At 38.5% G+C, this 19,964-nt stretch overlaps 1 protein-coding gene across 6 annotated transcripts in view; it reads right to left on the bottom strand.

The window, feature by feature from the left end:
* LOC101210197 overlaps positions 1-19,964 on the bottom strand; it is a 45,815-nt gene that overhangs the window by 3,120 nt on the left and 22,731 nt on the right. For 5 of the 6 annotated variants that reach the window (XM_031883995.1, XM_031883994.1, XM_011655632.2 and 2 more), the window contains exons 15-23: positions 11,664-11,827; positions 8,596-8,780; positions 5,829-5,877; positions 5,638-5,710; positions 1,656-1,757; positions 1,425-1,521; positions 1,230-1,346; positions 919-1,160; positions 675-818 (exon numbers count right to left, since the gene is read on the bottom strand). In XM_031883995.1, coding sequence (XP_031739855.1) covers positions 675-818; positions 919-1,160; positions 1,230-1,346; positions 1,425-1,521; positions 1,656-1,757; positions 5,638-5,710; positions 5,829-5,877; positions 8,596-8,780; positions 11,664-11,827 — 1,173 coding nt within the window. Of the gene's footprint in view, positions 1-674; positions 834-918; positions 1,161-1,229; positions 1,347-1,424; positions 1,522-1,655; positions 1,758-5,637; positions 5,711-5,828; positions 5,878-8,595; positions 8,781-11,663; positions 11,828-19,964 lie in introns of those variants that run through there. The other variant, XM_031883996.1, reaches the window with a different exon arrangement.

The raw sequence follows: 19,964 nt of genomic DNA, 5'->3' as shown, positions 1-19,964 counted from the left end.
CCTGGGTTTACCTTATCACTGATAAAGCTGAGGTTTTCTCTATTTTCCAAAATTTCTATTAAAGTCGATAAACATATTAAAGTCGATAAACACTTTGTAAAGGAAAAGATCGATGAGGGAGTAATATGCATATTCTACCTTCCGACAACAGAACAAATTGCAGATGCGTTAACTAAAGGCTTTCTAAAGTGGAAATTCAACAAATCAGACAAGCTAGCAATGATTGATACCTACAAACAAGTTTGAGGGAAAATGTTGATGTCCTTTTGTACTATATTTTATTGTATTGGTTGTATTATATTTTTTTCCTTATTTGTAATGGGTTGTTCTTTTATTTGTGAAAACCCTTCTCTCTTTGTTAAATACACAGAAAATTACACTCTTTGGCAAAATATTTATATAGAACTACGTTGAAAATGTCTGCTAAATTCCCCATTGCAGAGAATTGATTGAGAGAAAAAAATCAGCATATGCCGTCTAGAATATCATATTTATAAGGAAACTTAAGTTTAATTGTGCAATGGTGACGAGGATTATGGAGTTAGGAGTGAGATCAGTTCTATTCATTATTAGGCTCAGTTCTATTCGTTAGTGGGCACAGTTCTATTCATTCGCTGATTAAAATGAAGCAGAAATAACTATGCATCATATCTCACATAAGTATAATTTTATACCTGTTCTTGACCGTTTTTTAGGGCGTTTAAGGAGACTCTGAAAATATCATTGGAATAAGGTAGAACAGCCGACTTCAGATGATATACGGCTGAAAAGATGATTCCAATACATGGAGCTCTAATATCTACCCATGTACTTGTTACCTACAACATTTGACACTATCAAGAGAATCGCAAAAAATAAACCCGGAAAGATAAAAGATCAATCAAAATCTTACAAATGGTATCTGGATGATGAAGTTACCTCAACAAAACTAATGAGACGTGGAAGAACTTTCCAAGCAAATTGTTTCTTTCCTGAATCAGAAAGCTTTTGGCAGGCACTGGTGAGCACATTTGCCATGCAAAGGCGAAGAGATAAAGGAGTTGAATTATTGGATGGGTTGTCATTATTGTCCAAGTCATAGGCTGCACCTTGTTCTTTTGTACCATTTATTAATCGACCGATCACATAATCCAGGATAGAACCTTTTAAGGAGGCATGCCCTGTACATTCAGCTCATAAAATCAGAAGTCGGTAAGAACTAATATACCTTATATTGAAAGATCAGTCACCTTTTTCATCAATGTCAATTTTCTCAAATTTGGAGGCACTCCATGAGTTTGGAGCTTGTAGCTCAGTGCATATCATCAACGCAATGCAATCAATGCATCCATGTTTTGATTTGGAAACTGATAAAATATAAACAAATCAGAGACCAGGATTACTCTAGAGTAACAAAGAAGCAAAATCAAGATAATATTGCATACCTTCATCTCCACTCTGTGACGGCCACAATAGAATTACTTCCAAGGTTTTTACAATTTCAAACATGTCAAAATGTGAGAAGTTCTGCTCACCTCTTACCTACAAACAAAAGTAAATTCTATTCATTGGTTGTCCAAATAGATAAGATTATGGGACGTCATGAAAAATAAAGTGTAACAGTTTTCAAACCATGATGCCATGGACATGATAAATATTGACAGAAGGTTGATTACCACGAGGGATGTGCACGTCGAGAAAAGGCAGGCTTTTATTCTTGGTATATTATGAGAAATGGCAGAATCTTCTAGTACGGAGTTAACAATAGGATAAAGCACCTACGGAAAAAAAAAGGAATCAGAAAATTAGAACAAAAGTGACGATAATTAGATACCAAGAACATCATGTTAAGCATTACATCAAATATAGTCAATGCGATTTTAAGTAGAATACTTTCTTATTTACTGTGGCCTTCCACAGATACAACTTAGGTTAATCTAGATTAGCTAAAACCTAGGAAAAAATCTAAATAATAATAATTTACGGCAAAATCACCTGAACAGATAATCAACCAGTAACACAAGAAAAGGGGAATAGGAAACTAGATTCACAACACAATATCACTAGTCACAAATAACACCCAGCCAAATACGAGGGTTGTTCTCTAGACAGTGAACTGTTGTCCAACACAAAAACACATAAACCAAGGTAACTAACCCAACACAAAACAAGAATACATTCCCTTGCCAGATCATTCGTCAGGACCGCAGCCATGATGACGAGTCATGTTGTCCTCAAGGTGAAAATCCAAAAATTGGGTTGTAAAGAAGACACAAGATTCCCATGTGGCTTCATATTTTGGCTGATTCTTCGAAGTAACCAGATATTCCCAATCCCTCTCAAATTCATTCCAACGCACCTGATCAGCCTTGCTTGACTCCAATACCCACTCCATCTAATTGTTCATCATTGATATGTCTGCTTGGACCGTAGGCTTCTCTCCCACGACTTTGTTCAACTGGGACACATGAAACATGGAATGAATCTTCACTGTTGCAGTTAAGTCCAGCAAATAAGCTACCCCTCAAAATTCTTTGAACCTCATACAGTTCGGTTCAAAGAATTTTAAGGACAATTTCTCACAACGGTTCTTAGCCAAAGATTGTTGGCAGTATGGCTTGATCTTCCAGTAAACCCATTCTCCAATGTCAAAGGCCATGTCCTGATGATGCACATAGACGAACTTTTTTATTTGTTCTTGCGTGTCTCAAATACTCCTTCAGATTGGTAAGTATCTCAACCCAATCTCCAATGTCAAAGGCCATGTCCCGATGTGTCGACGAACTTTTTCATTTGTTCTTGCGAGTCTCAAATGCTCCTTCAGATTAATAAGTATCTCATCCCTGGTCTGCAACTGTTGTTCCACTGAATTATTGGTTGTAGTATGGAGCCGTCCATACTAAACAATGGAAGGAGGCGGCTGTCCATACACAACGGCCTAAGGAGTGCTGTTGATCAGCATGATAAGTCATATTATACCAGTATGTTGCACATGTTTCTGGTTTCTCACTACAGAAATAACGTAGATAAAGCTTCAAACACTTGTTGCCAATGCACTCCGAAGATGATGGAAGGCCGCTTTTTGGGATGGGGCAGGTGAACAAGCAACCGTTGCTTGTGAAGGTGAGGTGCTTTTTGTAAGAAAGAGATTCATATTAAATATTGAATTTTTTGATAAAAGTACTTTGCAGGGGAAGCTTTCGGTATGCCAATGCTGCCAATAATTGGTACAATCAAAACCGAAGATGATATCTTCAAAGATCGCATTATGTTGATAACGAAAGAAATCAAAGATTGTGAAGATCTGTTATGATATATATATATATATTTATAACATGTCCTTTATTGTAATTGTACGTAGTCTAGGGTTAATTTTATTTTCTATATAAATATGTAACTTTCCTTTGATTCGATACGAATAAGAAATATACTTCTCTGAATTCTGGATTACATGGTATCAGAGTCATTAGGGTTTCAAATGGTCATTAGCTTCCTTCTCCATTGGGCTTAAGTTTAGGTTACCTTCCACTGACCGTTTGTCGACACCACCCATACCATAAGAAGCGCTACCTATGTCTGCCTCAATGATCGTCAAAATACACCGCGCATGATCTTCACGCGTCACCGGAATCTCCATGTACTTCATCCGCGAGCCGACGCGTGAGAGCGCGTCAGGATTCCGATTTGATCTCCGTCTTCTGGCCTTGTCTCGAACCACTGTTTCCAGTCAGTCTATACCGTTGGGTCTATCAAATAGTATTCGGGTTTGACGAAAACTGAACGTTACGCCATTGTTTTTGGGTCTTCTTCCAATTTTGCAGCTGTTTGGATTGATTTTTTCTTTGTTTGTCTAGACTATGGCCGACATAAAAAATTTGGTAGTCTCCAACGTTATTTCCTTAGCCTCTAAGATCACAGAACATAAGTTAAATGTATCTAATTATTACGATTGGCATCAGATAATTTTGTTTTATTTGAGAAGTACTAATATGGATGATCATATGACCGAAGATCCCCCAAAAGATCCAAAGCAGAAAAAGGATTGGCTTCGTAATGATGCTCGTTTATATTTGAAGTTTGTATGCAATTTTTTCGTGTAGAACAAAAAGCTGAGTCTGTCACCAGCTACTTTATGTGGCTTAAGAAGATAACTGCCGGGCCGACTTGTTGTTACCTTTTAGTCCTGATGTTAAAGCTCAACGAGAGAAGATAGTTGTTGTCATCTTTTTGAATGGACTCTTGCCTGAATTTGGAATGGAAAAGACACAGATTCTCTCTGACTCTAAGATTCCATCATTAGATGATGTTTTCACTCGTGTCCTTTGCATGAAAGCTCTCCAACTGGTGTGTCTATTCCTCAACCCAGTAGTGCTCTCTTTAGCCAGAACAATAACGCTCGGGCACCTAGAGTGATGGATAGCAATGTTTAGAGGAATAATAATGATCATCAAAAACCAGATTCTACAGAGATTGTTTGTAACTACTGTCATAAGTCATGCCATATGAAACGTGTTGTCGGAAATTGTTATATAAGAATAGTCAACGATCTCAACATGCTCAGATAGCCTTCACATGTGATATACCAGAGGCGTCAGTTACTATTTCTGCAGATGAGTTTGCTAAGTTTCAGAATTACCAAGATTCATTACTCATCATCTTCCTCTACTTCGGTTGGATCCACCGTTGCCCCAGGTAATACAAAGTGTCTTATTACATCATCTACCAAATGGATCATAGACTCTGGTCACAGCTCATATGACAAGTAATTCTCACATATGTTCTAGACCGTTGTCCCCTGCCCTTTTTCCATCTGTTACATTGGTAGATGGCTCCACATCTTCTGTTCTTGGCTCTGGCACTATTCACCTTACCCCATCCTTTCCACTCTCTTCTGTGTTACATTTGTCTAACTTATACTTTAATTAAATTTTTATTAGTCAACTTACTCATAACCTAAATTGTGTTGTCTTCTTCTTTTTTTATTATTGCTTGTTTCAGGATCATGAGTCGGGAGGCCTTTCTCTCTTTGAACATCAAGTACCGCAAGCTGTGGCGTGTCCTATCGTTTCCTCTCCCTTTGAAGTCCATTGTCGTTTAGGTCATCCATCTTTGTTCGTGTTGAAGAAACTTTATCCAAAATTTAGGTCTTCATCCTCTTTAAATTGTGATTCGTGTCAACTTTCTAAATTTCATCATCTTAGTTCGAGTCCTCGAGTCAAACGAGCAATTGCTTCATTTAAGGTAGTTCATTATGATATTTGGGGTGCGTGTCCAATTATATCTCAAACAGGCTTTCGTTATTTTGTTACTTTTGTTAATCATTCTCGTCTAACTTGGTTATATTTAATGAAAAATTGTTTTGAGTCAGATAAAGATTGTGAATCTATTAGGGTGCAATTTTTGGTAGTCAGGTAGCATGGTTGGTAGTTTTGGGCTTCCAAGGGATTTTTTACATTTTCCACACACTGAAAGAGGATTTTGTCATATTTGTAATTGGGCTTTGCTATTTTTGTAAAAAATTTAGCCCATAGATACATGTATACCGACAGATATAACAAGAGCAACATGCAATAAAAGATATTAAAGAAAACATCAACATGTTTTGGCAACTTCACATCGTGGTAGCAAACTATATTAGGAAAAATTGTGGCGGCATACCTGGGGATGAATGCGCCCACACAACTCAGCAGCAAGCTTCCGTACATCATCAAATTCGTGCTTCGAAAATGCCCTGTAAAATCAGAAAAAAAAAAAACATGAGGCACAAACCTACCCCCCCACCCACTTGAAATAAAGTAGAGAAAGAAAAAAAAATAAAAGAACAAGAGATTTATCTTCTCCGAATTAACCTGTTTAATAAGAGAGCTGCAACACACTTATGATCAACCATGTCCATATCTGCAGACCATCAAACTTTCTAAGTAATTCAATTTTTAAGATTATGATTTGCATGTTTGGGGAGCTCTTAAAATAGGAAATGTGATAGAAGTACTAAATTTTGTCTTATTTTCTTTAGGAAGGAAAGAGTTTGTTAAATAAAATTGACATCCATAACAAATAAGGAAATATAAAATCATCAAATATAATCTTAGTAACTCATAAATCGGTAAGAGTGTCAAAACTAAAAGCTAGTGTATCGCGAACACGGCCAAGTTTGATACCGTCAACTAATTCAGCAGTGAACCCTAACTGTTGCCTCGGGATTAGGAATCCTCAAGCCCACTCGACTTTTGATGTGTGTGTGTTGTCAGTGCTGTCACGACCTCATGTGTAGGGTTTGCCTCCCAATGTCACTTAATAGTAGATGAATGTACTTTAACAGCAGATCACAGCGATTGAGGCGACACTAGGGTCCTCCAACCCTGGTCATGGCCTTCTTACAACCCCATTGATGTATCCTGAGAATCCTCTAACCTTGTTCCCGAGTTTGTCCCCTTCCCATGTGCCTAATATTGTGGTAGAATCTACAGGATATTTTTCAGGGGAGAAACTAAACGACCAAAACTATTTTTCGTGGTCCTAATCTATCAAAATGATTCTTGAAGGGCGCCACAAGTTTGGCATTCTGACAGACGAAATACCTTATCCTCCACCGGGAGACCTACAGAAACGCTACTGGAAAGAGGAGAATTCTCTTTTCGGTCCACATTGACCAACCGTATGGAACCACAAATCGGCAAGCCCTTTCTATATGCTGCAACTGCTAAGGATATTTAGGACAACTCATAAATTATATTCCAAGTGTCAGAATGGCTCTCGTTTATACACTGCAAAAACAAGTTCACGAATTCAAATAGAGGACAATGGATGTGACATCTTTTCTTCACAAACTCTCCTTTATTCAACAGAAAATAGACCTGTGCAAAGAAATAAACCAAGTAAACCTGTTTCTTTCAATAGTCAAGAATATACTTCCTTTGGTTGACAAGAATTTCACTTATGGAACTAGCAAACTCCATTCCTAGAAGATATTTTGTATATCTAGTCAATGAGTGTATTTCATTGGTTGACAAGAATGCCAATTTTAGGTTCTGCTCAATGAATGTATTTCATTTCCAGAGGACTTCGCTTTATCTGCATAGCTTGAACCTGATTTTGGGAGGTGGGATGTCTGCATCTCTAACTGATCAGGGTCTAAGTGTAGTGTGGATTGCAATAAGTAGACGAAATTCTTCAAAAAAATCTTTATCATATTCAAGAAGCAAAACCATCCTTGCTTTGAGTCTCCCAAGAAAATGTGAATAAATGGTTGGCTTTTGGGGGCACTTCGAGCAACACACCTCGTAAACCATCCTGATGGGGTGCGGAATTTGGTCAGCCTTGTTACTTCATTCCCATCATTTCCGTTTTTATTGAAGAACTTCCAATTTGCATCTTCGACTAGACCCAAAATTGAATCAACAAACCTTTCTAGTTGGTGCTAGATAAATGGAGGATGTTTTCAAAATTCTACATCTTTGATGTGGAACAGCCCCTTTTCGAACCAAATGCAGTAGTAGGAATCTGCAATTTTGGAACTCTTCACTTCCATTTCTGAGTCTGTTGAAGGCACCTAAAGTTTGCCAAGGAAATCTGTGGCTGGAACAAAGGGGGAGGGAGAGGAGAGAAAGGAGAGAGAACTTACCTTAATCTTAGGGATATCTCTTTCTCCTTGTTTCAATACATTTTTACAATATGATTGAAACCCAATTTCAAATCAAAATTTGTGTTTTACACTCGAAGGATGGATTTGAGTGCTTCAATGAATTTTTTAGTAAATGTTCGAAAGATAAAGAAATATTTCATCAATCTACATGTCGGGATACTCCTCAACAAAATGAGATTGCTGAAAGAAAAATAAGCATTTATTGAAGTGACACGTGCTCTTATGTTTTCCATACATGTTCTACAATATTTACGGAGAGAAGCAATTCTTACAACTACCTACCTAATAAATAGAATGCCTAGTAAGATCTTGAATTTTAAAACTCTTATCGACTGCCTTAAAACTATGTTTCCCACATCCAAAATGTATTCTGAATTACCTCTTGAAGTTTTTGGGTGTACTGCATATGTTCACATCCCTAGTCATTTTCAATCAAAACTCCATTTTCCTGGGTTACTCTTATGTTCTAGCATGTTATCTCCTTTTTAATAACATTGTCGTTTAGGTCATCCATCGATCTCCGTGTTAAAGTCTTCATCCCCAGTTTCAGCATTTGTCATCTTTAGATTGAGTCATATCGTTAGCTAAATTTCATTGTTTGAGTTTGTGTTCTCCAATCAATAAACGAGCAAGTGCACCATTTGAATAAGTCCATTATGATGTTTAGGGTTTGTGTCTAATTGAGTCAAAAATGTGGTTTCAGTATTTTGTTACCGTTGTCAGTGACTATTCTCGTGTAACTCAGTTATATTAAATGAAAAATCGTTGTCTTATTTTCTCATTTTTGTAACTTTCAACAGTAGACTAAAGAAGTGAAATATGAATTTTAAATAGCCAACATCAGACTAAGAATCATCTTGATAATTATTTGGCATTTTAGGAAACAGAAGGAAAAAATAATGAATGGGCAATAAAGCCAACTAGTGCACAAGGGAATAGAAAAAAGAACCAATATAAATAGAAAAATATACCATGCATAATTGCTCGGTTAGGAAGCTGACCATACATGACCGACATACTCAAGTCATTAAAAACTTCAAAGGGAAGCATCCTAATAACAAGTAGTGGACAAAGACGCTCAAATAGAGATTGTGGCACACTCAGGGAGATATCTTCGTCTTGGTTATCCTGTTTAGTGTAGAAGCACTCATCTATCCTGCCAGAAAAAAATATAGTAAATTTACTCAATATTTCATGGCTGTACTCCATTGGGTGATTTTATTTAATGTTATGTATTGGTGTAAGAATACATATTCGAGTTTTTTCTAACTCAAAAATCAATTTCCAATCTCTGTAAAGGAATTGATTGTTCTCATTTTAATTGGGAAGATTGCATATTTAAAAAAATCACCACTCCTCTTTTCCACGAAAACCATTTTACTTGGTTCAAACAATATTTGACTTTGTACTGGCTCCTCATGGATGTAGGAACCTCCGGGAAATACTTTATCATTATGGATGTTACTTTCTGTGAGGACCGACCCTACTTTTCCATTAGCCATCTAGGGGGAGAGTGAGTCAAGAGTCTAACTATAACTTAGAGTTTATTGAAGCTACTCCTAGTACCGTATGTAACTTCGATCCTACCCACAAACTAAGTTTTCTAGTAAACGTATTACCGAAGGAATCTCATAAACGAAGTTGAGACCCCTACAAGTCAGCCGGCTCCAGTCCAAGACTCTGAACCTTCTCAAGATCAATGTACGGAAAATCATACTGAACCTTGTGTTGAAACCAAGATGAGTGAGAATAACAGGTATAATGTTGTTGTTCCTAAAAATGTGGAAAAAAATGACAGTGAGGATAAGACTAAGGTTATAACAGAAACCATAACTAATGAAGTTGAACAGGGTTAGTTAGAGAAACTTAATGAATATGATCCCTCTCTGGACATTCCCATTGCACTGAAAAAGGTACCAAGTCTTATACAAAATATCACATTTGTAACTGTCTTCTATGATAATCTTTCTTCACAGTTCAGAGCTTTTACAACAAGTCTTGATTCTACCATAATACCGAAAAATATCCACTGCCTTAGAGTGTCCTGAATGGGAGAATGTTATCGTTCAAAAGATAAAAGCTCTTGAATAGAATAAAACTTGGAAGATTTACACTCTTTCCAATGGACATAAAACTGTGGGATGCAAATAGGTGCACTCTAAAATACAAAGCAAATGGAACACTTGACAAACACAAAGCAAGGTTAGTTGCAAAGAGGTTTACTCAAACCTATGGTGTTGATTGTTTAAAACTTTTTCTCCAGTTGCTAAGTTGAATATTGTTAGAGTCCTGCTATTTGTTGTTGTTGCCTGGGTTTGAAGCCCAGTTTGGTCAACAAATATGTGAACTTCAGAAATCCAAATATGGTCTGAAACAATCATCCCAAAGCATGGTTTGACAGATTCATTACCTTTGTCAAGTCCCAGGGGTACAGTCAGGGGCATTTTGATCATATTTATTTACAAAGGTTTCCAAGATGGAAAGATTGCAGTTCTGATAGTGTATGTTGGTGACATTGTTTTATCTGGAGATGATCAGGCAAAAATTAATCAACTAAAGCAGAGAATGGGTGATGAATTTGAAATCAAGGATGAAGAAAATCTGAATATTTCCTTGGCATGGTGGTGGCCAAATCTAAAGAAGGCATCTCTATATCTCAGAGAAAATACACCATTGATTTGTTGACCGAGACAGGTATATTGGGATGTGGTCTTGCTGACACTCCTATTGAAATCAACTGTAAACTAGGAAACTCAAGTGATCAAGTTGCAGTTGATAAAAAACAATATCAGCGCCTTGTGGGTAAATTAATTTACTTAACTCATACTTGTTCTGATATTTCCTTTGTTGTGAGTGCTATCTAACCAGTTTATGCAGGCTCCCTATGAGGAACACATGGAAGCTGTCAACAGAATCCTGAGATACTTGGAAACGACACCTCGTAAAGGGTTGATGCTCAAAAAGAAAAAGAGAAAGACCATTAAGGCCTATACGACTCAGACTGGACAGCATCTATTGTTGATAGGAAATCTACGTCCGGTTACTGTACATTTGTATGGGACAATCTTGTGACTTGGAGAAGTAAGAGGTAAAGTGTCATGGCCAGAGCAGTGTTGAGGCCGAATGTAGTGCTATGAGTTTGGGGATATGTAAGAAAATTTGGCTCTAGAAAATCCTGTCTGATCTTCATCAAAAGTGTGAGAAACCAATGAAGCAATTTTGTGATAACAAAGCTACCATTAGCATCGGTAACAATCTAGTTCAACATGATAGAACCAAACACGTTGAGATTGACCGGCATTTCATCGAAGAAAAACTTAACAGTGGGAGCATATGCATTCTGTGAATTCCTTGGAGCCAATAGGTTGTTGATGATTTCACCAAGGGGCTTCTCAGACCAAACTTTGACTTTTGTGTTAGCAAGTTGGGCCTCATTGATACTTACGTCCCAACTTGAGGGGAAGTCTTAGAGTTAGTGAACTTGGCTCATATGGAGATATGGGAGATTTGCCCTAAATATCTTTCGCTTTTGATCTCATTCTATTATTCTATTTATTCCCCCTCTCTTGTACCTATTGTAATTATTAGAAAATAATAAGAACAAAAATATCATGGCTTTTCTTTCGGTACTCGGGTTTCCACGTAATTCAGTGTGTTTCGTTGGTTTATCGCTTTCAATATATGTGTGTGTGTGTATTTGTGAGTGTGTATTTGTGTGTGTGTATATATTTGTGTGTGTGTATTTGTGGTCCTTTTAAAGTCTGTTCGCTCTTATTTCACTTGTTATCTCCCCAAGCATTGAAAATGCCTTCTGTTACCTCTAATCTTGTTGGTATCCCTATTGTTTTGAGAAAATGCAATAAAACTAGCACTACATCTATCATGGCAAATTTCGTAGCAATATTTGTTGTCTCTGGGCAGTCTCTCTTTTCATCTTTGCAATGAAGGTTGTTACTTGTTAAAAAGAAGATACAAATGTTCTATTTTCATTAGTGGAAGACTAAAAGGGTATGAATGAAGGCTTGTAAGGGTTACGTACTCTTTCTGTCCTTTCACATATGACAAAATACGCTTTAGGACCACATCAGTGGCTTTCACCAAGTGCTCGTTTATCATACTCAGGAATCTTACGAGAATTGCATTAGATGGTTCTGCAAACATCTTATCAATCAACGGGCCTATCAAGAACTTCCAATTTTGAACCTGAGCAATTACAAAACAATGGAGCAACCCATTATTTCTTTTCGGACAGTTGATGCAGACATACTAACAACAAATAATAAAAACCAATTTGAACATTAATTTTCATACAAACAAAAAAGAAATTGCAAAACAAGAACTGAGAAAAGAGCACTGTTGTCTCCACATTACAATACATCACAAAAACTTCAGGGGAGTAAGAACAGAGGGTTTCTTTTTGGACTTTGTCATTTCTAATTTCGTATTGATGTTGTCAATGACTCGTTTTCTAAAAGAAAATGTCTATCAGATTCTTTCCTCACAAAAATAGTTTACAAACGTCATAATCAAGAGAGCTATTTCTGAGCGTCAGTAACTATAGTGGTTGGTTAACTATCTACTCCATCGTTTTGTCCATTTTCCACTTGAAACATCACAGAAACTATTCAGTCTCATTGCATCTAAGAGCTTGAAAAAATTGTCATTTGGTCCAGAATAACTCCCAATCAAACTAATCTATTAAAAAAACCATGAATTTCATTTTCACCTTCCAATTTCAATCCTCCGAAATGTAGCTCCTAAATTTATTCTTGTACATGATACGAGAGAATGAATTAGTACATCTTTTCAAGAATGAATTATCCTTTAGCGAAGACAGCATTAGAAGCTATAACAGAATTCTTGTCGCCTACAATTCCTAGAAACAACTTCGAGAAAGAGGTTCTTTGGAGAAAGGTAAGTCCTCTCTCCTCTCCACTCTCTTCCTTTCTCCCCCAGCCTTCTTTCTTCCTCCGTCCAGTTGGATGCAAGTGGGTGTTTGCTGTAAAATGTAATGTTGAGGGTAGTATTGAAAGGTAAAAGGCCAAACTGGTTGCTAAGGGATTTACTCAGACATGTGGAGTTGATTATCAAGAAACATTTTGATGCAATTACACAGTCATGATAAACAGCACAATTAGATATTAGCTGTTTTTCTGTTATTAGCTGTTTTTCTGTTTTCTTCAAACTAATCAGTTACAATAACTGATTAGTTACACTCAAACAACTAGCTGTAACTATCATTCACATCTATAAATAACCATTCTCCTATTGAGAATGGCAGATAAAATTCTGGAATAAAAAAAAGGATCCAAATCCAACTTTGAATTACATCAAAGTGGTATCAGAGCAGCCCCGATTCTTGGACGGATGGCTGGCCGGAGAGGAAACAACCCAGCCACGGGGGACGACCGTGCGCAAGAAGAGACGGAGGACACCGCCGCCCTTTCACCAAGGACATCAACGGTTCGCTTGCTGGCCGTCGAAGACTCCTTGGGAGATTTACACCGGAAGATAGACAAGTCATGGACAACTTTGACCTACTAGCAAGAAGGATGGACGAATTACCGGCACCGCCCCGGCTCGAAACAGAAAAAACAGCTAATAACAGAAAAAACAGCTAATAACAGAAAAACAGCTAATATCTAATTGTGGTGTTTATCATGACTGTGTAATTGCATCATTGAAGCAGAAATAGCAGACGAAGGCGAAATCAATGACACACGAAGACGGCGTGGACGGGGAAACTTCAGAAATCTCCACAACCCGCGATACGCTAACCGAGGAAGGGCTGATTTCAACCCACCACCACAATTCTACGCCGACGACAATGATGAACAAGAAGACGAATCTTCGAGCAGCGACGAACAGAACAACCCCTGGAACGTCTTAGACGAAACACAGAGAGGGCAGAACGGTAGGAGGTTCGGCACGCGGGGAGAGACTCATCATGACTTCAAGATGAAGGTTGACTTACCTTCATACAGTGGCAAAAGAGATATCGAATCTTTTTTGGATTGGCTAAAAAGTACTGAGGATTTTTTCAGTTACATGGACACCCCTGAACAGAAAAAGGTACGCCTCGTGGCCTTAAAACTCAAAGGGGGCGCATCAGCATGGTGGGAGCAGCTGGAAGTCAACAGACAGATGCAACAAACGATCCGTACGCTCATGGGAAAAGATGAAGAAACTATTAAAAGGACGATTCCTGCCTCCGAATTATGAGCAGACCTTATACAACCAGTATCAGAATTGTCGTCAAGGCACCAGAACAGTCACCGAATACATAGAAGAGTTCCACCGATTAAGTGCCAGAACGAACCTAAGTGAGAATGAGCAGCACCAAATAGCCAGATTTGTGGGGGGTCTACGCTTTGATATTAAAGAGAAAGTAAAGTTACAGCCTCTCCGTTTCTTATCTGAAGCAATTTCATTAGCGGAAACAGTAGAAGAAATGATAGCCCTCAAGGCCAAAACCATGAATCGAAGAACAACATGGGAGCCAACACCATCAAAGAAGACAAGCTATACGAGCAAAACAAGTGACCAGCCAACGGCATCAAGTCCTGGAAAAGGAAAAGAGGCAGACTCCCAGACTGCAACAAACGAAAGGAAGACAGAGATAGTCAATAAAAGCAAGAACCAAAATAATTACACTCGCCCATCATTGGGTAAGTGCTTCCGATGCGGACAACCAGGCCACCTATCTAATTCTTGCCCTCAAAGAAAGACAATTGCCTTAGCTGAGGAAGAAGGCAACTTTCCTGGCGAAGGTGAGTCAAAACCAGGAGAGGAAACGGAAGAAATTGAGGCAGATGAGGGAGACAGAATCTCCTGTGTTATCCGTAAAGTACTCATTGCTCCCAAGGAAGAGAAGAATCCACAACGCCACAGCCTTTTCAAAACAAGGTGCACTATTAATGGGAAGGTATGCGATGTCATTATTGATGGAGGTAGCAGTAAGAACTTTATAGCAAAGAAGATAGTTTCCAACCTGAACTTAAAGGCTGAGCCACACCCAAACCCCTACAAGATAGGGTGGGTAAAGAAAGGGAATGAGTCCACAGTCAATGAGATATGTACGATTCCCCTTTCTATTGGAAGTAGCTACAAGGACCAGATCATATGCGATGTAATCGACATGGACGTATGCCATGTCCTCCTAGGTAGACCTTGGCAGCACGACACTCAAACCTTGCATAAGGGGAGAGAAAACACATACGAATTTCACTGGATGGGTAAAAAGGTAGCCCTGCTACCTTTGACCAAAAAAAATGAGGAGAACAGTAAGACAAGGGGCCAACTATTCACAACAGTCAGTGGCAAAACCCTACTGAAAGAAAGAGAGCAGGATATTCTAGCCCTTGTGGTGACAGGCATCTCTAATAGAGAACAGACTGGGGAGTTGGAACCACAATTACAACAACTTTTTGAGGAATTCCCACACCTCAAGAAGGAACCTGACGGACTGCAACCGCTTCGTGACATCCAGCATCACATAGATCTAATTCCCGAGGCATCATTGCCAAACCTAGCCCATTACAGGATGACCCCTCAAGAGTATGCAGTACTCCATGAACACATTGAAGATCTACTTAAGAAAGGGCATATTAAGCCAAGCCTCAGCCCTTGTGCCGTTCCAGCTCTCCTCACCCCAAAAAAGGATGGAAGTTGGAGGATGTGTGTGGATAGCAGAGCCATTAACCGCATCACAGTAAAATACAGGTTCCCTATTCCAAGAGTTGGAGACCTCTTGGATCAACTTGGCAAGGCCACCATCTTTTCGAAGATTGACCTAAGAAGCGGACATCATCAAATACGTACCCGACCAGGTGATGAATGGAAGACTGCCTTCAAGACAAATGAAGGACTGTTCGAATGGATGGTCATGCCCTTCGGGCTATCCAATGCTCCCAGTACCTTCATGAGATTAATGAATCAGGTACTGCACCCTTTCCTCAACAAGTTCACTGTGGTTTATTTTGATGATATATTGATGTACAGTAGTGGGAACGATGAACACTTGCTCCACCTTAAAAAGTTGTTTCAAGTATTGACAGAAAAGGAGCTTTACATCAATCAAAAGAAGTGTGAATTTTTTAAGGCTGAAATTACATTTCTTGGTTTTATAATCAAGAAAGGAAAGATAAGACATTTGAAACAGTCTCTATACGGTACTACTGGCCACAATTAAGGAAAGACTCCAATAACTTTGTGAAGAGGTGTTCCATTTGCCAACGGGCCAAGGGCTCTCGAACTAATGCAGGGTTATATACCCCACTACCGATTCCACAGTCAATCTGGGAAGATCTCTCAATTGACTTTGTACTCGGGCTTCCTAAGACTCAAAGAAACCATGATTCAGTCATGGTGGTTGCTGACCAATTTAGCAAGATGGCTCACTTCATCGCTTGCAAGAAAACGAATGATGCTATATATATAGCTAACCTGTTTTTCAAGGAAGTCATCCGATTACATGGAATACCTAAAACAATAGTCTCTGATAGGGATGTCAAATTCCTAAGTCATTTTTGGAAGACCCTGTGGAAAAAGTTTGATACAACACTGAAATATAGCACCACAGCTCACCCCCAGACCGACGGGCAGACTGAAGTAACCAACAGGACCCTAGGCAATTTGATACGCTGTCTTAGTGGCTCTAAACCTAAACAATGGGATTTATCCCTCGCACAAGCAGAATTTGCCTTCAATAACATGAAGAACCGGTCGACTGACAAATGTCCCTTTGAGGTCGTATACACTAAACGACCTAGATTAACATTTGACCTCGCATCACTCCCTGTTACTGTAGAAAGTCATAAAGAAGCAGAAACCATGGCAGAGAATATTGAAAAACTACATAAAGAAGTTCATGACCACCTCATCCAATCCACTGATTCCTATAAGAAAGCAGCTGACAAGAAGAGGAGACAGGCTGTTTTCTCCAAAGGGGATTTAGTAATGGTACACCTAAGGAAGAACAGATTCCCCGCTGGAACGTATAACAAGTTGAAGGATAAACAAATCGGCCCATTTCGCATTATAGAAAAATATGGAGATAACGCTTTTAAGGTCGAACTTCCCCCGGATATGCATATCCATTAAGTATTCAACATCGCAGACTTGAAGCCCTGTTATGCGCTAGACGACTTCCAGCTTGCCGACTAGTGTACTCGTGGTCGAGTACAATCTCAGGGAGGATGGAATGATGCAATTACACAGTCATGATAAACAGCACAATTAGATATTAGCTGTTTTTCTGTTATTAGCTGTTTTTTCTGTTATTAGCTGTTTTTTCTGTTTTCTTCACACTAATCAGTTACAATAACTGATTAGTTACACTCAAACAACTAGCTGTAACTATCATTCACATCTATAAATAACCATTCTCCTATTGAGAATGGCAGATAAAATTCTGGAATAAAAAAAAGGATCCAAATCCAACTTTGAATTACATCACATTTGCTCACTTTCACCAGAATTTTGCTACCTGTTATAGTTAATTTTGATTGGCCACTTTATCAACGGGATGTTAAGAATGCCTTTCTCATTGGAGATGTCAAAGAAGAGGTATTTATGGACTTGCCACCTGGATCTGAGGTAGATCTTGGGATTAACAAAGGGTGCAAGTTAAAGAAATCATTATACAGTCTAAAACAGTCTCCAAAAGCTTGTAATCCATCCTCCATAGCCTTTCGAATATATTGGTCTTCCATGGATGAGATTGTTCCACTTTTCAAACTTTAAATGAAAGGCACCAAAATATTGCCATTTGCCTGGATTTTCAATGAACTCCTTCAAAGGATCACGGTCCAACTCAATCAGAGTATTGTCAGAAAAAAAAAAGGTTGATGATAACTTTTGAATCGAAAAAGAGTTCTAATGCTTCGTTAATTTTTACCCAACTATCGAATTCAAAAAGTTTTGAAACAACCCAAAGATTATCAAAATCTGCTTTGAAGACTACCGAATTCTTAATCACCCAATATTTGCTTGAACTCTGTGATGCAGTATCGGAGAAAGAGATCTTGGATGTCTCTTTTGATTCAGCTATCTCCGCATAGCTTCCTTTCATACTTTTAATTGGCTGCTTCATAATGGTGTTGAACTTGGTTTGGGAGGAGAACCAGATTTTGTATTCATGGATGTCCTTGAAGTCTCCCAACATTTTTCCAAAGCTTTTCCACCCCTGTTTTTATCTTCACCAATGGGGATATGAATAAAAGATCTCCCTCCTATACTAGGCCATGCAATGCATCTCAGAATCCACCCACTTTTGGTTCTGAATTTGGAAGTTTCAACCCTTCCACACTCAACTTGTTCATTCTTATAGAAATACTCTTCATTAGATTTCTTATTCAAATCTTTCACCATTTCAATGAACCATCTAAGTTGAAAGATTGATAAAGTCAGTAATTGATGTAATTCAAAGTTGGGATTAATTTCTCAAATGAATTCTCTGCCAATAATGGCTAAGAGAAGGGGTATTTATTGAGAATTTGTAAGTAGTTACAAGTAGTTGAAATAACTGTTTATGAAACAGTCGTAACTGTTTAAACTGTTTTAATAACTAACTACAGCTGTTTAACCATAGCTTTATTCTATATTACATCAGTAATTTTAGCTTCAACATCTTCGATGTGAAAAGCTTCATTTTCATGCCAGATGCAGGAAAAAATGGTCGATTTGGCAGGTTTTAACTTCGATCTTTGTGAGTTAAGAATGGTTGCTAGGGAAATGCCAAAGTACTCGGCGACATCTAGCAGTGTCTATCGAAGAGGGTAATCGGCAATGAAGTTGAAGGGGAAGGAGGAGGAGGAGCTTCATTTGTTTAGTGTAGAAAAAGGAGAATGCGACTTTAGTCAAGGATTTCCACCCAATCAGCCTAACTACGTTAACATACAAGGTAGTTGCAAAGGTCCTCCCAAAACGTTTGAAACAAGTTATGGATGCAATTACAAGTCCTTCTCAAAGTGCTTTTATTAAAGGTATGCAGATTCTTGACCCAATATTAATTGCTAATGAGGAACTGGATGACTATTGGGCAAAACGGAAAAAGGCTTGATTTACAACTTGATGTTAAGAAATCCTTTGATAAAGTGGATTGGATCCTTTTAGAAATGATATCATCTCTTAAAAAATTCAGCTCCACGTGGATTTCATGGATAATGGGCTGCATAAGAAGTCCAATATTTATATTATTGATTAATGGTAAGCCAAGAGGCCGAATTACAGCATCTCGAGGTATCCGACAAGAGGACCCCCTCTCCCCCTTCTTATTTCTTTTAGTGAGTGAGCTTCTAGGTGAAACCATAAGCAAGCTTCATAGCAGCGGCCAGTTTGAAGGTTTCCTTGTTGACAAAGACATGATCCACCTTCCTTTGCTTCAATTTGCTGATGACACTCTTCTATTTTGTAAGTACGATGTGAAGATGCTCTTTAAGCTTAAGGAAGCCATCAGGTTATTCGAATGGTGTTCGGGGCATAAAGTAAACTAGGAGAAATCTGCCCTTAGTGGTGTTAATGTGAGAGAGGATAACTTGATTCAAACAGCAAATCTGCTAGGGTGTAAGGCAGAAAAGTTACCAATCTTATATTTAAGTCTCCCTTTGGAAGACTACCCTCGACAAAAGGTGTTTTGGCCAAGAAACTAAATAGGTGGAAAAGATATAACATCTCTAGAGGTGGAAGACATACCTTGTGCAACTCAATTCTGGTTAGTCTTCCCACATATTACCTATCTTTATTTTCAATACCTGAAAGGGCGGCTGCCTCTTTAGAGAGAATCATGCGAAACTTCTTCGGGGAAGGTCACGCAAGTAGCAAAATCAACCACCTTGTCAATTGGAACAAGGTTTCAGCTCCTCTAAAGGATGGGGTCTCGGCCTAGGTGGAATTAAAATTCACAACACTGCTTTGCTTGCTAAATCGGCTTGGAGATACTCAAAAGAAGAGTCAGCTCTTTGGAGGCAAATAATAAGAAGCATCCACGGTAAGGAGTCTTTTGATTGGTTCACTAAAGTGAAGTCCCGTAACAGCCTATGAAGCCCTTGGGTCATCATTGCTAATGTTTGGAGGACGGTTGACTCTTTAGCCTCCTTTCATCTTGGTAACGGTCTTAGAATCGGTTTTTGGACAGATCCTTGGGTTCGTAACACCCACATCAAGGAGCAGTTTTCTAGGCTCTTTAGAATTGCCCTTTTGCCCACCAGTTTAGTAGCAGCACATTGGGACCATGATACTTCATCTTGGTCATTGGCGTTTAGAAGAAGTTTGAAAGAAGAAGAAATTGCAAAATTTCAATCACTTCTTTCCCTCATCTTAACGGAGAAAGTGGTTAATT

This window comes from Cucumis sativus, chromosome 4, assembly GCF_000004075.3.
Source record: "Cucumis sativus cultivar 9930 chromosome 4, Cucumber_9930_V3, whole genome shotgun sequence".
Classification (NCBI taxonomy): Eukaryota; Viridiplantae; Streptophyta; class Magnoliopsida; order Cucurbitales; family Cucurbitaceae; genus Cucumis; species Cucumis sativus.
Note: the sequence above shows the minus strand (reverse complement) of the source record. Positions and strands in the feature narration are given on the sequence as shown.